This window comes from Anolis carolinensis, unplaced genomic scaffold (assembly GCF_035594765.1).
Source record: "Anolis carolinensis isolate JA03-04 unplaced genomic scaffold, rAnoCar3.1.pri scaffold_15, whole genome shotgun sequence".
Classification (NCBI taxonomy): Eukaryota; Metazoa; Chordata; class Lepidosauria; order Squamata; family Dactyloidae; genus Anolis; species Anolis carolinensis.
The window spans coordinates 12,219,448-12,238,646 of NW_026943826.1; the positions used below are offsets into that span (position 1 = coordinate 12,219,448).

General features: G+C 43.4%; 1 protein-coding gene across 1 annotated transcript; it reads right to left on the reverse strand.

Annotated features, from left to right (window-relative positions):
- Window positions 1-1,456: 1,456 nt before the first annotated feature.
- lrrc38 (leucine rich repeat containing 38) lies at window positions 1,457-17,994 on the reverse strand. The gene is made up of 2 exons (XM_062966041.1): window positions 16,020-17,994; window positions 1,457-3,381 (listed from the first exon to the last, which is right to left on the reverse strand). Exons 1-2 carry the CDS (start codon window positions 16,639-16,641, stop codon window positions 3,131-3,133), a joined length of 873 nt encoding a protein of 290 aa, XP_062822111.1. The 5' UTR covers window positions 16,642-17,994; the 3' UTR covers window positions 1,457-3,130.
- Window positions 17,995-19,199: the final 1,205 nt, after the last annotated feature.

Here is a 19,199-nt window from a genome sequence, read left to right on the forward strand (position 1 = left end):
TCATAGCCGAATGCTACGTCTCCCGATCCAACCTCTGGGAATCCACCTAACAAACCAATCGGCAGCTCTGATAAAGCCTTCACCGAATTGTAGAGAACGTTGAGAGGGACTTAGTGTAGAGGGTTGGGACCACAATAGAGTTGGGACCACAATAGCTTTACAGTGGAAGCATCCAAGTTTAAGACTGTTTTAGGTTAAGAGCTGCCGATCGTTCTGGGCAAGCGCCAGAGGGATTGCTATTGCGAGAGTGCAGGGCTTTCAGGGGAGCAGCCTCTGTGCCTTGTAGCTTTGTCTGCTTTGGGAGATTGTTGTCCGCTTTGAGGAACGTTGGGTTAGTTGAAGTTGTGTGGTTTTGTATTCCCTCCCTCTCTTGCTCTCAAAAAGCTAAACATACCGGGAATGCAAAACTTTTCCAGTTCCGTAATCCATTCCCTAACAGACCTATTCCGATTTCAAGGGAACAGCCTCTGTGCCTCGTGTTTTTGTTCGCTTTAGGAGATGATTGTCTGCTTTGAGGAACTTTTGGGTTAGCCGATCTTGTGCGGTTTTGTATTTCCCACCTCTCTTGCTCTCTCTCCCTCTCTCTCCTCAAAAAGCTAAACATACCGGGAATACAAAACATCCCCAGCCCCGTAATCCATTCCCTAACAGACTTATTCCGATTTCAAGGGAGCAGGCTCTGTGCCTCGTGCTTTTGTCCGCTTTGAGGAACTTTTGGGTTAGTCGATGTTGTGCAATTTTGTATTCCCCACCTCTCTTGCTCTCTCTCTCTCCTCGAAAAGCTAAACATACCGGGAATCCAAAACATCCCCAGCCCCATAATCCATTCCCTAACAGAGCTATTCTGATTTCAAGGGAGCAGCCTCCATGCCTTGTGCTTTTGTCTGCTTTGAGGAACTTTTGGGTTAGTTGATGTTGTGTGGTTTTGTATTCCCTGCCTCTCTTGCTCTCTCTCTCTCTCCCCCTCTCTCCTCAAAAAGCTAAACATACCGGGAATGCAAAACTTTTCCAGTTCCGTAATCCATCTCCCTAACAGACCTAAAGCACGGTCGATTCCACGAACACATAATGGTTTCGCGGGGTTCGTTCAAGGGGAAAGAGACGTATCCTGGGGGCATTTTATTTTACAGCTTTGTGTAATAAAGCGGTATCTAGGTCACATACTACGGCGCCTCGTCTTCCCTTCTTCGGCAAGCAGGTACCGCGTTGTGCTCGTCGGAGGGAGACTTTGCTTCGCTTCGCTTAACGTATCTGAGGGAAAAGACAGAAGCTCTTAATAGATTTTTCTCGGAGGTTTCTTTGAGTTTCACAAATGCAGGCAGTCTTCTCGGAGTGCTATGGAAACATGGGAGTTGTAGTTTTACAAGGCCTTCCTTCCCTTTCTGGGTGTCCCTGCGCTTTCACGTCCTGCAATCGGTTGCGCTCTGAAACATGAAGCGAAATAACTCTGTCGAAATAATTAGAAATATATGTTTATTAGTATTATTATTACTATTATTCTCTGTCATCATGGCACTACATTGTGCAAAAAAGAAAGTCAATTTTGCCAACAGAGGAACAGATTCGTTCTGAGCTACAAAACCATTCGTTGTCACTCCGGTAATATAATATAATATTATTTGGCTGAATCAATTAAAACATGCTTCACTCACTACGGCATGATGGGAGTTGTAGTTTGGCACGGTTTGGAGCCTTCCTGGGGGCCAAGAATGCAAACTGCATCTCCCACAAGCCGTGGCAGTTCGAAAGTGGTACCAAACTGTGTTAACTCCACCGTGTAGACCCGGGGGAAACCTTGGAAACGGTTGCAGCCCTTTGTGAATTGGTCGCTGAGATCCTCAAAAGGCACGGAAACAGGGCATCGCTTTCCCCCAAATCGTTGTTAATTTACATAACGAGCAAGGTCATGTTACGGAAACATGGGAGTTGCAATTTTACTAAGTCATGCTACGGTTTGAAACAATTGGTGCAAACTGGATCTTGTCTTATTAGAACCTCATCCGTCTCATCTTTTTCTTCCTAGGCATTGCATTAAGCGCTAAATTTTTGCATTTCCTAAGATCTAATTCTCCTACTAAAATAAGAATTATTATTATTAATTAGTAGGCTATATTGATTGACATCTGGAAGACCCAAAAACGTGTGTCATTCATCCCACATGGTTCTTCAGAAATCCATATTTATCAACATCTGGAACATCTAAAGTGCGGTATGGGTTGACCATCCCATATCGTTCCTCAAAAATCCATATTTATCAACATCTGGAAGATTTAAAGAAGTGCGTCATGGGTTGACCACTCCATATCTTTCTCCAGAACCAAAGAAGGCCATATTTGTCTGCATTTGAAAGATCTAAAGTGCATCATGGAATGACCATCCCATATCATTCTACCAAAGCCAACATAGGCCATATTTATAAACATTTGGAAGAACTAAAGAAGTGCATTATGGGTTGACCACCCTAGAACTTTCTTCCGAAACCAATTTGGAAGACTGAATGAAGTATGTCATGGGTTGATCATTCCATATGGCTCTTCTGAAGTGTGTCATGAGTTGGCCATCCCATATCTTTCTTCAAAAATACATATTTATCAACATCTGGAAGATCTAATAAAGTGTGTCATGGGTTGGCCATCTCATATCATTCTTCCAGAACGAAAGATGTTGATATTCATTAACATTTGGAAGATCTAAAGAAGTGCGTTATGGATAGACTATCCAATATCATTCTTCCAAAAAAATGTAGGCCATATTTATCAACATTTGGAAGAGCTAAAGAAGTCCATCCCATATTGTTCTTCTGAAACCAGTGTTAGTGAACTCTTTTCAATTGTCGACATAAAATGTAGTGAACTCTTCAGCTAACAATGTGTGGATTATTATTATTATTTTAACAAAAAGCACTAGAAAACTAGAAAGCGGACATCAAAATGTGGGTCTCTGTCACCAAAGCAGACACCTTGGATTTTCTCCCCGTCGTGTCTTTGATTTTGCGACAGCTTGACCAAGAGATCTAACCAGGAGAAGTCCATAGATACTGGTGACCTTTGAGTTGAGTTCCTACAAACCCTTCTTCGGCCCTTTCTTGTCTTTCGGATTTTGGCCGCCGAGCCGACCCAGGAGGCCTTCTTCAGTCATCGTCGTCATCCTCTTCGTCGTCGTCTTTGCTGGGAGCGCATTTCTGGAAGCAGTTCACGATGAGGGCCAACACGAAGCTGGAGACGATGGCGGCGATGGAGACAGCCACGCCGGAGAAGATGATGATGATCAGGTCCGTGAGCGACAAGCTGAACTTGCAGTCCCTGAAGCTCGCCTGCGTCAGTTCGCTGAGGAAGATGGTGATGTCCTCCACGGGGACGGTGCACTGGATTTCATCAAGGCCTGCAGGGTTTCGGGACAGAGGGAGAGGGAAATACGGGAACACGGTTATGCCCTTCGGGTTAAACAATGCTCCCCAAGATCCCGCATCAGAAGTCATTATCAAAACATTGAAACTTGGATGTAACATGATATAATGTTGTTAAATGTTTTGTTTACTTCTATGATAGATCTATCATAACATCTTAAGAGTGGGAAGGGGACCCCAAAGGCCATCTAGTCCAACCTCATTCTGCCATTGCACGGAAAGTACCACCAAAGTCCTCCCGACAGATGGCCGTCCAGCCACAGCTAAGATATATAACACTATATTCCATGAAAAATCTATCATAGTATCTTGGAGTGGAAAAGGTCCCCCAAAGGCCATCCAGTCCAGCCCTATTCCTCCACCATTGAAGCTCTCCTGACAGATGGCCCTCCAGCCACAGCTAGGATAGATAACACTATCAATGAGTATTATTAAATCCTTGATTTGGAAGAGACCCCACAGGGCCATCCAGTCCAAACTTATTCTGCCATTGCAAGGAAGGTACCATCAAAGCCCTCCCGACAGATGGCTATCCAGCCACAGCTAGGATAGATAACATTATATTCCATGATAGATCTCTCATAGCATCCTGGAGTGCGAAGGAGCCCTCAAAGGTCATCTAGTCCAATCTTATTCTGCCATTGCAAGGAAGACACCATCAAAGCCCTCCCGACAGATGGCCATCCAGATATATAACATTATGTCCAATATATCTGGAGCTTCAGATATATTGGTTTCTATCTGCCTTCGATTTGTGTCCAACGTCCGCAGAGCAAGCTCTTGTGTCGGAAAAGACTTTGGAAGTAAGCGAGGACAGAGTGGAGGGTATAATTAGAGCCGAGCCAGAAGTGAATCATTTTGCAACATATTGCAGATTAAAACGATCAGGAAGCTTGGGGAGGAAGCAAAACGGATCGCTCGGAGATTAGTGGCGAGGGAACAGTCCGCTCCGGGAGTGAGGCAGAGCACTGGAAACAGTCCAGGGCATGAACGAGAGAGACGGCAACAACAAAAGGATATTCCCGTATTGCTTCGAAAGTCTACATTGTGGAATTAATGCGCTATGGTACCGCTATAATACAAATGTATTTGCGGTCTCTCATGTGAATGGAGAGACCCATTGACTCCTCAAAGACGTGACTCTCGTTGGTGCAACGAGGTCAACACTTGGGTTATGGGCCCGCACAGCGCCGAGTTGCTCACACCAGTCATGCGGGCATGTTTCCCTCCACTGTCCCGGGAAAACGAACAGAATGCTATTACGCACGCTCGGACGGCTTCGATTATGCCGAGCATCTGCCACCGGGAAAGCCCCGTCCTTGGCCTGACCTCTCTCGGGACGGATTTTGGCTCGTTCCCACTTCCACAGGCCACTGCGACCCCCACAAATTGGCCAAGGATGATGGGATTTGAAGTACTGTATCTTCACTCACTTCCAGAGACCACTGTGACCCCACAAATGATGTACCTGGACCACACTTGGCACACGGACCCACCATGACCCACTTTACATCCTGGTGGGGTATGGGGAGGATGGACCATGGATGATGAGATTTGCAGTACCTTCACTCACTTCCCGAGACCACTGCGACCCCCACGAATGATGGATCTGGACCACACTTGGCATACAGACACCCCATGACCCACTTTACATCCTGGTGCGGTATGGGGAGGATGGACCATGGATGATGGGATTTGCAGTACCTTCACTCACTTCCCGAGACCACTGCGACCCCCACAAATGATGTACCTGGACCACACTTGGCACACGGACCTACCATGGCCCACTTTACATCCTGGTGGGGTATGGGGAGGATGGACCATGGATGATGAGATTTGCAGTACCTTCACTCACTTCCCGAGACCACTGCGACCCCCACGAATGATGGATCTGGACCACACTTGGCATACAGACACCCCATGACCCACTTTACATCCTGGTGCGGTATGGGGAGGATGGACCATGGATGATGGGATTTGCAATACCTTCATTCACTTCCCGAGACCACTGTGACCCCCACAAATGATGTACCTGGACCACACTTGGCACACAGATACCCCATGACCCACTTTACGTCCTGGTGCGGTATGGGGAGGATGGACCATGGATGATGGGATTTGCAATATCTTCACTCACTTCCAGAGACTACTGCGACCCCCACAAATGACGGATCTGGACCACACTTGGCACACATAACCCTCATGACCCACTTTACAACCATTAATATTAATAATAGTATTAATAACATTAATAATGATAAATAAACATAACATTAATGATGATAGCAATAATAATAATAATAATAATATGAGATAATAATATTAATATTAATGATGATAGCAATAATAATAAAGATAATTATAATAATGAAAATAATATTATGATAATAATATTAATAATAGTGATGATAATAATAATAATGTCGATAATAAGAATAATGAAAATAATATTGCAATAATAGTAATTTTAATATTAATGATGATAGCAATAATAATAAAGATAATTATAATAATGAAAATAATATTAAGATAATAATATTAATAATAGTGATGATAATAATAATGTTGATAATAAGAATAATGAAAATAATATTGAGATAATAACAATATTAATATTAATGATAGCAATAATAATAAAGATAATTATAATAATGAAAATAATATTAATATTAATGATAGTGATGATAATAATAATGTCGATAATAAGAATAATGGAAATAATATTGAGATAATAATATTAATATTAATGATGATAGCAATAATAAAGATAATTACAATAATGAATATAATATTGATTAAGATAATAATATTAATAATAGTGATGATAATAATAATAAGGTCGATAATAAGAATAATGAAAATAATATTGAGATACTTACAATATGAATATTAATGATAGCGACAATAATAAAGATAATTATAATAATGAAACTAATATTAAGATAATAATAGTGAAGATAATAATAATAAGGTTGATAATAAGAATAATGAAAGTAATATTGAGATAATAATAATATTAATATTAATGATGATAGCAATAATAATAAAGATAATTATAATAACGAAACTAATATTAAGATAATAATAGTGAAGATAATAATAATAAGGTTGATAATAAGAATAATGAAAGTAATATTGAGATAATAATAATATTAATATTAATGATGATAGCAATAATAATAAAGATAATTATAATAACGAAACTAATATTAAGATAATAATAGTGAAGATAATAATAATAAGGTTGATAATAAGAATAATGAAAGTAATATTGAGATAATAATATTAATATTAATGATGATAGCAATAATAATAAAGATAATTATAATAACGAAACTAATATTAAGATAATAATAGTGAAGATAATAATAATAAGGTTGATAATAAGAATAATGAAAGTAATATTGAGATAATAATATTAATATTAATGATGATAGCAATAATAATAAAGATAATTATAATAACGAAACTAATATTAAGATAATAATAGTGAAGATAATAATAATAAGGTTGATAATAAGAATAATGAAAGTAATATTGAGATAATAATATTAATATTAATGATGATAGCAATAATAATAAAGATAATTATAATAACGAAAATAATATTGATAATAGTGATAATAATAATATGGGTTCAAGCTGCATTCGTTCTACAGTTGCAGATGCAATCTCAATAGGAAATCTGTCCAGAGCCCTCCCGACAGATGGCCACCCAACCTCAGAGATTCTACTGGAAGGGAACCCCAAAGGGCATCTAGTCCAACCCCCTTGGCAAGCCAAACACATTCAAAGCCTCCTCCAGAGAGGTTATATCTCTGGGAATTGTAGTTCTTGAGCAGAGAAAGCGGGGTCAATCCGTGTCAACGAACCCAAAAGCAACGGGAGCCATTCTGACAGTTCGGCGGGAGGCGAAGGGCCAATCTGGATTACGTCATCGCGGCGGGATCCCAAGCGGATCGGGCCAACATCTGTCCGCAAGCCGGCGACAAAGCCGAGGAAGCATCTGCCATATGTTGGGCCTCATCCCTGCGGCTGCCCTTGGCCGAGAGGAGAGGACGCCGGGACCGTCCTCTACGTCCTGGTGCGGTTTGGGGAGGATGGACCACGGATGATGGGATTTGCAGTACCTTCACTCACTTCCCCAGACCACTGTGATCCCCACGAGTGAGCAACCTGGACCGAATTTGGCACACAGACACCCCGTGACCCACTTTACATCCTGGTACGGTTTGGGGAGGATGGACCACGGATGATGGGATTTGCAGTACCTTCACTCACTTCCCCAGACCACTGTGATCCCCACGAATGATGAACCTGGACCGAATTTGGCACACAGACACCCCGTGACCCATTTTACTTACTGGTACGGTTTGGGGAGGATGGACCACGGATGATGGGATTTGCAGTACCTTCATTCACTTCCCGAGACCACTGTGATCCCCACGAGTGACCAACCTGGACCAAACTTGACACACAGACACACCATGACCTGCAGAACATAGTGGAAGGGTTTTGGGGGGACTGACCTACCCGTGTGGGAGTTATAGTTCACCCTGCATCCAGAAAGCATTGTGAATCCCACCAATGACGGACCTGGGCCAAACTTGGCACACAGAACCTTGGTGACCAGGTGTCATGATCTCCGATCTTTGACATCTCTGGACACAGAGCAAGTGCTTACAAAGAACAGGTGACAGCCATAAAACCTCAATCACGCTCTGGTATGTGAGAGCCCCTATATAAATGGGCTACAGAGAAGATTCTGGTATTCCGTACAATAAAACCTGTTTGAATCTACCCAGCGTGTGTCTTGGTGCTTGATGTCATGATCTCCGATCTTTGACATCTCCGGACACAGAGCAAGCACTGACAAAGAACAGATGCCAGCCATAAAACCTCAATCGCCCTCTGGTATGTGAGAGCCCCTATATAAATGGGCTACAGAGAAGATTCTGGTATTCTGTACAATAATGATGTCATCATCTCCGATCTTTGACATCTCCGGACACAGAGCAAGCACTGACAAAGAACAGATGCCAGCCATGAAACCTCAATCACCCTCTGGTATGTGAGAGCCCCTATATAAATGGGCTACAGAGAAGATTCTGGTATTCTGTACAATAATGATGTCACCATCTCCGATCTTTGACATCCCCGGACACAGAGCAAGCGCTGACAAAGAACAGATGCCAGCCATAAAACCTCAATTACCCTCTTGTATGTGAGAGCCCCTATATCAATGGGCTACAGAGAAGATTCTGGTATTCCGTACAATAATGATGTCATGATCTCCAATCTTTGACATCTCCGGACACAGAGCAAGCGCTGACAAAGAACAGGTGCCAGCCATGAAACCTCAATCACCCTCTGGTATGTGAGAGCCCCTATATAAATGGGCCAAAGAGAAGATTCTGGTATTCTGTACAATAAAAACCTGTTGAAATCTCCCAGCGTGTGTCTTGGTGCTTTCTTCTGGGGAAGACTTACCCACAGCACAAGTGGAAGAAGAGAACCTAACACCACTAGAACATACTGGAGGCGTTAGGGAACTGAATCACTGCCTTGGGAGTTGTAGTTCACCCGAACCCAGCCGACGTTGGATCTGGACTAAACGACAAGGAGAAGGAGGAGAACATCTAGTGGAAGCCTGCCCATGTCCTGTTCTCCTCTTCCTCTTCCTTTGCCGGCACCATCTGCTCCACGTTGCTGCTCCTCGGCTCAACTGCCACTTGAGCCCGGCCACGTTTCTTCACCCATCTCGGACCTTTGATGGACACGGCTTGAGGAGCTCGTTAAGGGTGACCTTGTTCTCCAAGGGCTAATGCATTTTTAACGTTGCGATTAATTAGCGTTTTAAGCCGTCCTGCCGGAGCGTGACTGCAGTGTCCCCTTTCTCCCCTCCTTGACCTCCTTTCATCCATTCCTTCTTTCCTTAAGAGGGTTCTTTTCCGCTGCAGCATCACACCCTTGGCTCATGAGGATGCTTATTATTATTATTATTATTATTATTATTATTATTATTATTATTATTACCTTTTTCATGGCCTATTAAGACTCCTAAACCCCTTTCAATGGGCTATGCCTTCCTTAGACACTCTGTTCCTATGGATGCAGCCTAGGATCGCATTGGCCTTTTCCGCTGCAGCATCACAGTCTTGGCTCATGATGCTTCTTCCTCTTCTTCTTCTTCTTCTTCTTCTTCTTATTATTATTATTATTATTATTATTATTATTATTATTACCTTGTTCATGGTCTATTAAGACTCCTAGATCCCTTTCAATGGGCTATGCCTTCCTTAGACACACTGTTCCTATGGATGCAGCCTAGGATCGCATTGGCCTTTTCCGCTGCAGCATCACAGTCTTGGCTCATGATGCTTCTTCTTCTTCTTCTTCTTCTTCTTCTTCTTCTTCTTCTTCTTCTTATTATTATTATTATTATTATTATTATTATTATTATTACCTTGTTCATGGTCTATTAAGACTCCTAGATCCCTTTCAATGGGCTATGCCTTCCTTAGACACACTGTTCTTATGGATGCAGCCTAGGATCACATTGGCTTTTTCCGCTGCAGCATCACCCTTTTGGCTCATGATGATGCTTATTATTATTATTACTATTATTATTATTATTATTATTACCTTGTTCAAGGTCTATTAAGACTCCTAGACCCCTTTTAATGGACTATATAATATAATGCCTTCCTATATTTCTATGGATGCAGCCCAGGATCGCATTGGCCTTTTCTGCTGCAGCATCACACCCTTGGCTCACATTCATGGTCTATTAGGACTCTTAGATCCCTTTCAATAGACTATATAATATAATGCCTTCCTTAGATACTATAATCCTATGGATGCAGCTTAGGATCGCATTGGACCTTTTCTGCTGCAGCATTACACCCTTGGCTCATGATGATGATGATGATGATGATGATGATGATGATGCTTATTATTATTATTATTATTATTATTATTATTATTATTACTTTTTTCATGATCTATTAAGACTCCTAGATCCCTTTCATTGGGCTGTATGTATTCCTATGGATGCCGCCTAGGATCACATTGGCCTTTTCAGCTGCAGCATCACACCCTTGGCTCATGATGATTATGATGATGATGATGATTATTATTATTATTACCTTGTTCATGGTCTATTGAGACTCCTAGATCCCTTTCATTGGGCTGTATGTATTCCTATGGATGCCGCCTAGGATCGCATTGGCCTTTTCCGCTGCAGCATTACACCCTTGGCTCATGATGATGATGATGATGATGCTTATTATTATTATTACTTTTTTCATAATCTATTAAGACTCCTAGATCCCTTTCATTGGGCTGTATGTATTCCTATGGATGCCGCTTAGGATCGCATTGGCCTTTTCAGTTGCAGCATCACACTCTTGGCTCATGATAATGATGATGATAATAATAATAATAATAATAATAATAATAATAATAATAATACCCCATTAATGGTCTGTTAAGACTCCTTGATCCCTTTCAATAGACTATATAATAGAATGCCTTCCTTAGATACTATAATTCTATGGATGCAGCCTAGGATCGCATTGGTCTTTTCCGCTGCAGCATCACACCCTTGGCTCATGATGATGATGCTTATTATTATTGTTGTTGTTGTTGTTGTTGTTGTTGTTACCTTTTCCATAATCTATTAAGACTCCTAGATCCCTTTCATTGGGCTGTATGTATTCCTATGGATGCCGCCTAGGATCGCATTGGCCTTTTCTGCTGCAGCATCACACCCTTGTTCACCCATGTTCATGGTCTTTTAAGACTCCTAGACCCCTTTCAACAGACTATGTAATACAATGCTTTCCTTAAGCACTCTGTTGCTATGGATGCAGCCTAGGATTGCATTCGCTTTGTTCGCTGCAGCATCATACTCTTGGCTCATAATGAATAATATAATAATAACAACAACAACAACAATAATAATACCTCTTTCATGGTCCACTAAAACTCCTTGATCCCATTCAATGGACTATATAATATAATGCCTTCCTTAGACACTATATTCCTATGGATGCAGCCTAGGATCGCATTGGCCTTTTCCGCTGCAGCATCACACCCTTGGCTCATGTTCATGGTCTATTAAGACTCCTAGACCCCTTTCAATGGGCTATGCAATACAATTCTTTCCTTAAGCACTCTATGGATGCAGCCTAGGATCGCATTGGCTTTGTTCGCTGCAGCATCATACTCTTGGCTCATGATGAATAATATAATAATAATAACAACAACAACAATAATAGTACCTCTTTCATGGTCCACTAAAACTCCTTGATCCCATTCAATGGACTATATAATATAATGCCTTCCTTAGACACTATATTCCTATGGATGCAGCCTAGGATCGCATTGGCCTTTTCCGCTGCAGCATCACACCCTTGGCTCATGTTCATGGTCTATTAAGACTCCTAGACCCCTTTCAATGGGCTATGCAATACAATTCTTTCCTTAAGCACTCTATGGATGCAGCCTAGGATCGCATTGGCTTTGTTCGCTGCAGCATCATACTCTTGGCTCATGATGAATAATATAATAATAATAACAACAACAACAATAATAGTACCTCTTTCATGGTCCACTAAAACTCCTTGATCCCATTCAATGGACTATATAATATAATGCCTTCCTTAGACACTATATTCCTATGGATGCAGCCTAGGATCGCATTGGCCTTTTCCGCTGCAGCATCACACCCTTGGCTCATGTTCATGGTCTATTAAGACTCCTAGACCCCTTTCAATGGACTATGTAATACAATTCTTTCCTTAAGCACTCTGTTGCTATGGATGCAGCCTAGGATCGTATTGGCTTTGTTCGCTGCAGCATCATACTCTTGGCTCATGATGAATAATATAATAATAACAACAACAACAATAATAATAGTACCTCTTTCATGGTCCACTAAAACTCCTTGATCCCATTCAATGGACTATATAATATAATGCCTTCCTTAGACACTATATTCCTATGGATGCAGCCTAGGATCGCATTGGCCTTTTCCGCTGCAGCATCACACCCTTGGCTCATGTTCATGGTCTATTAAGACTCCTAGACCCCTTTCAATGGACTATGTAATACAATTCTTTCCTTAAGCACTCTGTTGCTATGGATGCAGCCTAGGATCGTATTGGCTTTGTTCGCTGCAGCATCATACTCTTGGCTCATGATGAATAATATAATAATAACAACAACAACAATAATAATAATACCTCTTTCATGGTCCACTAAAACACCTTGATCCCATTCAATGGACTATATAATATAATGCCTTCCTTAGACACTATATTCCTATGGATGCAGCCTAGGATCGCATTGGCCTTTTCCGCTGCAGCATCACACCCTTGGCTCATGTTCATGGTCTATTAAGACTCCTAGACCCCTTTCAATGGACTATGTAATACAATTCTTTCCTTAAGCACTCTGTTGCTATGGATGCAGCCTAGGATCGCATTGGCTTTGTTCGCTGCAGCATCACACCCTTGGCTCATGGTCCGCTTAGGGTTTTTGAAGTCGCCTAGACAGTTCCCAAGGCCTATATCCCTCGCGTCCTTCTCTTCTCGGCCGCCGCCATCCGGATTGAGCCCTTCGGCGGGCGGATTAGCGGAGCATATTTTTGACTCGGCAGATGCACTTATCGTGTTAGCCGGACTCTCCGCGGCTGCAATTAGATCTTTGTTGTGCGGGCCGGGCACAGCGCACCACGATGCCCCTCGGATTCAGAAATAGCATCGTAGCCCACGGGCGGGATGAGGGTTTCACCTTCCACCGCTAGCAAACCCATAAAAAAATTATTACCGTCATCATTCTTATTATTAGACTTTTATTATGATTATTAGACTCATCATTCATTGGGGTTTGGGGCTTCTTGTAGAAGCGGAAGGGAACCCCTAGAGGCCATCTAGTCCAACCTCAGCTCAGACTCTTATTTTAAGTCTCCTATAGTATTGTTATTATTATTATTATTAGAAATTATTATTACAAGAGATTATTATTATCAGACTTGTTATTATTATTACCCCATTAATACCCCATAGAAGTGGGACCCCCTAGAAGCCATCTAGTCCCACCTCAGCTCAGACACTTATTTTAAGTCTCCTATAGTATTATTATTATTATTAGAAATTATTATTACAAGAGATTATTATTATCAGACGTATTATTATTATTACCCCATTAATACCCCATAGAAGTGGGACCCCCTAGAAACCATCTAGTCCCACCTCAGCTCAGACTCTTATTTTAAGTCTCTTATAGAATTATTATTATTATTAGAAATTATTATTACAAGAGATTATTATTATCAGACTTGTTATTATTATTACCCCATTAATACCCCATAGAAGTGGGACCCCCTAGAAGCCATCTAGTCCCACCTCAGCTCAGACTCCTATGTTGTTGTTGTTGTTGTTGTTGTTAGACTTATTGTTATTCCAAGACATTATTATTAGACTGTTATTAATAATAATATCCCATTCGTACCCCATAGAAGTGGAAGGGATCCCCTTGAGGCTATCTAGTCAACTCAGACTCCTATTTTAAGACTCCTATTATTATTATTAGACTTATTATTAATACCCCATTAATACCCCATAAGGACTGGAAGGCACCCCCAAAAGCCATCTAGTCCCACCTCAGCTCAGACTCCTATTTTAAGACTTATTTTTATTACTACAACTCCCATCATCCTTGGCAGAATAATAATAGCATAATAATAATAATAATAATATAGTAATAATAGTACGATAATAATAGTATAATATAATAATAATAATATAGAAATAATTGTATAATGATATAATAATAATAATAATAATAATAATAATAATAATAATAATAATAATGGTAGAATAATAATTACACAATAATAATAATAATAATAATAATAATAATAATAATAATAATAATGGTAGAATAATAATTACACAATACTAATACTAATAATAATAATAATAATATACAATTCAATGCAAAGAGCAAGGCAACTACTCGCAGCGAAGTCTGTGGATAGGAACATATGGCACTTTGCAAAAGAGGAGGATATACAGAGATCAGGTTTGGTGGGCCTTAATACCACTCAAAAAGTCTGCAAAAGTGGATGAGCATTGCATAAAGGCGAGTGGCGCAAGCCAATGCGGAGAGCATTGCAGAGAGAGAGAAAAACAGCGGAGAGTTTGGGGAAATGGTTAGGCGAAAACCGGAGAGTATGGGGAAGCCCAGACCACATGTGGTCAAGGTGTAGGGGAGAAAAGATACGAATCCTACCATCCGAATCCTAAAACCGTATAAGGCCACCCAGGAAGGCCACCCAGAGAGCATTGCAGGGAGAGATAAACAGCAGAGAGTTTGGGCAAAAGTTGGATTGAAGTCCTGTCTCCGCAGACATCCTACTTCTGCCGGGAACTAATAACCTCCACTCATCCTCCTCGGATCTAAAATCCACTTCCTAAGTAACTCCTGAAGTGTATGAAACTTATCTCAAGCTTTAGATACGTCAAGAAGGCTCTACCCTATAGATAATAATTAGGATTGAAGTCCTGTCTCCGCAGACATCCTACATCTGCTGGGAACTAATAACCTCCGCTCATCCGCCTCGGATCTAAAATCCACTTCCCATGAAAGTTTATGAAACATATCTCCACCTATCTCAAACATATCTCCTACCTGAAGCTTATGAAACCTATCTCAAGCTTTAGATACATCAAGAAGGCTCTACTCTACGGATAATCATGTGGATCGAAGTCCTGTCTCCGCAGACATCCTACTTCTGCTGGGAACTAATAACCTCCACTCATCCGCCTCGGATCTAAAATCCACTTCCCATGCATCTCCTGAAGTGTATGAAATATATCTCAAGCTGTAGACACGTCAAGAAGGCTCTACTCTACGGAGAATCATGTGGATCGAAGTCCTGTCTCTGCAGACATCCTACTTCAGCTGGGAATTTATAACCTCTGCTCATCCGCCTCACATCTAAAATCCACTTCCCATGCATCCCCTGAAGCTTATGAAACATATCTCAAGCTGTAGACACGTCAAGAATGCTCTACTCTATGGATAATCATGTGGATCGAAGTCCTGTCTCCGCAGACATCCTACTTCAGCTGGGAATTTATAACCTCTGCTCATCCGCCTCACATCTAAAATCCACTTCCCATGCATCTCCTGAAGATATGAAACTTATCTCAAGCTGTAGACATGTCAAGAAGGCTCTACTCTATGGATAATCATGTGGATCGAAGTCCTGTCTCTGCAGACATCCTACTTCTGCTGGGAACTAATAACCTCCACTCATCTGCCTCGCATCTAAAATCCACTTCCCATGCATCTCCTGAAGTGTATGAAATTTATCTCAAGCTTTAGATACGTTAAGAATGCTCTACTCTACGGATAATCATGTGGATCGAAATCCTGTCTCCGCAGACATCCTACTTCTGCTGGGACCAAATAACCTCCACTCATCCGCCTCGCATCTAAAATCCACTTCCCATTCATCTCCTGAAGCGTATGAGACCTGTCTCAACCTATCTCTACCCTACACTCGAACCCAACCTGTTGGACGACGTGGTCACCCTACCTTTCTGGAGCTTGTTGGCGTTGCCTTCCAGCCAGCTGAAGAGCCCGGCGAAGTCGCAGTCGCACAGCCAGGGGTTTCCTTCCAAGCGGATTGTCCGCAGGTTGGGCAAAGCCTCCAAGGCGGCCACGTCCAGCGTCCGCAGCTCGTTGTCGTTGAGCTCCAGCACCTGGAGCTGGCCGAGGCTCTGGAAGGCCTGGCGGTCCACGGCGGAGAGGCTGTTGTGGCCCAGGCTCAGCTTGATGAGCTTCTCCGCCGACCTGAAGGCCCCGGCGTCCAGCTGGGTGAGGTTGTTGTAGCTCAGGTCCAGGAAGACCAGCTTGGCCGAGCTGCTGAAGGTGCCGCCTTCCAAGGCCGAGATGGCGTTGTTGCGGAAGTCCAGGTAGACCAGGTCGTTGTAGAAGACAAAGAAGTCCGGCGGGATCTCCCGGATGCGGTTGCCGGCCGCCAGGAGCTTGCGGACGTCCAGCGGGAACGGGCTGGGCACCCGGAAGAGGCCTTGGTCCCGGCAGTCGATGGTGTGGTAGTCCAGGCAGCTACAGGCCGCCGGGCAGAGCTCCCCGACCGGGAGGAGGACCACGGTGAGAACCACCAGCCGGCACCACACGCGGAGACATGGCCACATCGTTGGGGCTCCGGCGGCTACGGGAACGGCATCCCAGACCTGGCTGCGCACGCAGATTCGGAGTTTTTTCGGAAGTCGAGGCGGATGAGCGGAGGTTATTGCGTCCCAGCAGAAGTAGGATGTCTGCGGAGACAGGACTTCAACCCAACTTATAATAATAGTAATAAGAGAGATCACATATCATATTTCAGAGTCATGCGCCCACATCGTCGGGACTCCAGTGGCTACCGTTCGTGCCACAGCTCCGGGAATGGCACACTTGTCCGGCCGTGCACAAAACATGTATGCGCATAGGCGGAGTTTTTCGTAATTCTGAGCGAGATCACATATCATATTCCAGAGAGCAGCAGTCATGCGCCCACATCGTCAGGACTATGGGAACGACACTATTCGTGCCACTTCAGCAGCACTAGAAATGGCACCGCTTGTCCGGTTGTGAACGAGACACATGTGCGCGCAATCGGAGCTTTTCGTAATCCCGAGCGAGATCACATATCATATTCCAGATCGTAGTAACCACATGGATATATTGTTGGGTCTCCGGCGTAAACGGGAATAGCACCGTTAGTGCGGTTGCGCATGAGAGCACCGTTGGTCCGGCCGTGCACGGAACTTGTATGCGCATAGGCGGAGTTTTTCGTAATTCCGAGAGAGATCACATATCATATCTCCTCAGATATCACAACGTCGGGTGTCCGTCGGCTATGGGAACGGCACCATGTGTGCATCCATGCACGAGACGAGCGTGAGCGCAACCAGAGTTTTTCGTAATCCCGAAAGAGATCACATATCATAGTTCAGATATCAGCAGTCACATGGACGCATCGTCGAGGCTCTGATGGAAACAGAAACAGCACCGTTTGTGCGGTTGCGCATGAGAGCTCCGGGAACGGCACCGTTGGTCCGGCCGTGCACGAAATACATGTGGAGTTTTCCGTAACTCCGAGAGAGATCACGTATTATATTTCAGATCGCAGCCATCGCATGGCCACATCGTTGTGGCTTCGGCAGCATTGGTCCGGCCGTGCGCAAAACACATGTGTGCGCAAGCGGAGTTTTCCGTAAATCCGAGAGAGATCGCATATCATAGTTCAGATATCAGCCGTCGCATGGATACATTGTTGTGTGTCCGTCGGCACCATTTGTACAACCACACATGAGACAAGTGTGCGCAAGTGGAGTTTTCCGTAAATCTGAGATCGCATATCATAGTTCAGAGATCAGCAGTCGCATGGATACATCGTTGGGTGTCCGTCGGCACCATTTGTGCAACTGCGCATGAGACAAGTGTGCGCAAGTGGAGTTTTTTGTAATCCTGAGCAAGATCACATATCATAGTTCAGATATCAGCAGTCGCATGGATACATCGTTGGGTGTCCGTCTGCACCGTTTGTGCAACCGCGCATGAGACAAGTGTGCGCGCAAGTGGAGTTTTTCATAATCCTGAGCAAAATCACATATCCTATTTCAGAGATCAGCCGGGACTTCGGCGGCTTCAGGAACGGTACCGTTTGTGCAGTCATGCGCAAGACACATGTGCGCGCAACCGGAGTTTTTTCGCAATCCAAAGAGAGATCACATATATTCCAGATCGCAATCGGCGCATGGCGACATCTTCATGGCCACATCGTCGGGATTTCGGCAGCGACAGGGACGGCACCGTTTGTGCCGTCATGCGCGAGACACATGTGCGCGCAACCGGAGTTTTTCATAATTCAGAAAGAGATCGCTTGTCGTATTTCAGACAGCAGCAGTCGCATTACCGTCTCGTCGGGGCTCCGGCGGGAACGAACGGCAACCCGTACATCGCGTTGTGCGGCCGGCCGCGCACTAGTCGGGAGTGTGCGCGCGCCACCAGAGTTTTTCTTTATTCCGAGAGAGAGATCACATATCATAGATCAGATGGCAGCAGGCGAAGGAGGAGGAGGCGGAGGAAGAGGAGGAGGAGGAAAGGCTCTGGCTCTCTCCATGCGCGCACACAGACGCGCACTGGCACAGATGCGCCCCGAGGATGAAAGGATTTCCGCGGACGGCGGGCGCATAGCTGAGCCTCTTAAGGGGTCACCGCGATCGGAAATGAGGGATTTCGGCCTTCCGGACAAAAGAGAAGCGGCCACTCGCGGCTGCACGCAACCACAATTTCGAATACATGGATGCAGCGGTTGAATACGCCAGAGTTGGGTGGACTACAACTCCCATCATCCTCTGCCGTTCTCCCAAATCTCAATATTATTTTAACTTAGATGATGCTGATGATGACTATGACTATTGACTTTATTTATCCCCTGGATAGTGGATTGTCCAGAGTTGGGTGGACTACAACTCCCATCATCCTCTGTCATTGTCCTAAATGGCAATATTATTTTAGTTTCGATTATGGCAATGATGATGATGGACTACAACTCCCATCATCCTCTGTCATTGTCCTAAATGGCAATATTATTTTAGTTTCGATTATGGCAATGATGATGATGGACTACAACTCCCATCATCCCCTGCTGTTCTCCGAAACCTCAACATTATTTTAAGTTAGATTATAATGATGATGATGGTGGTGA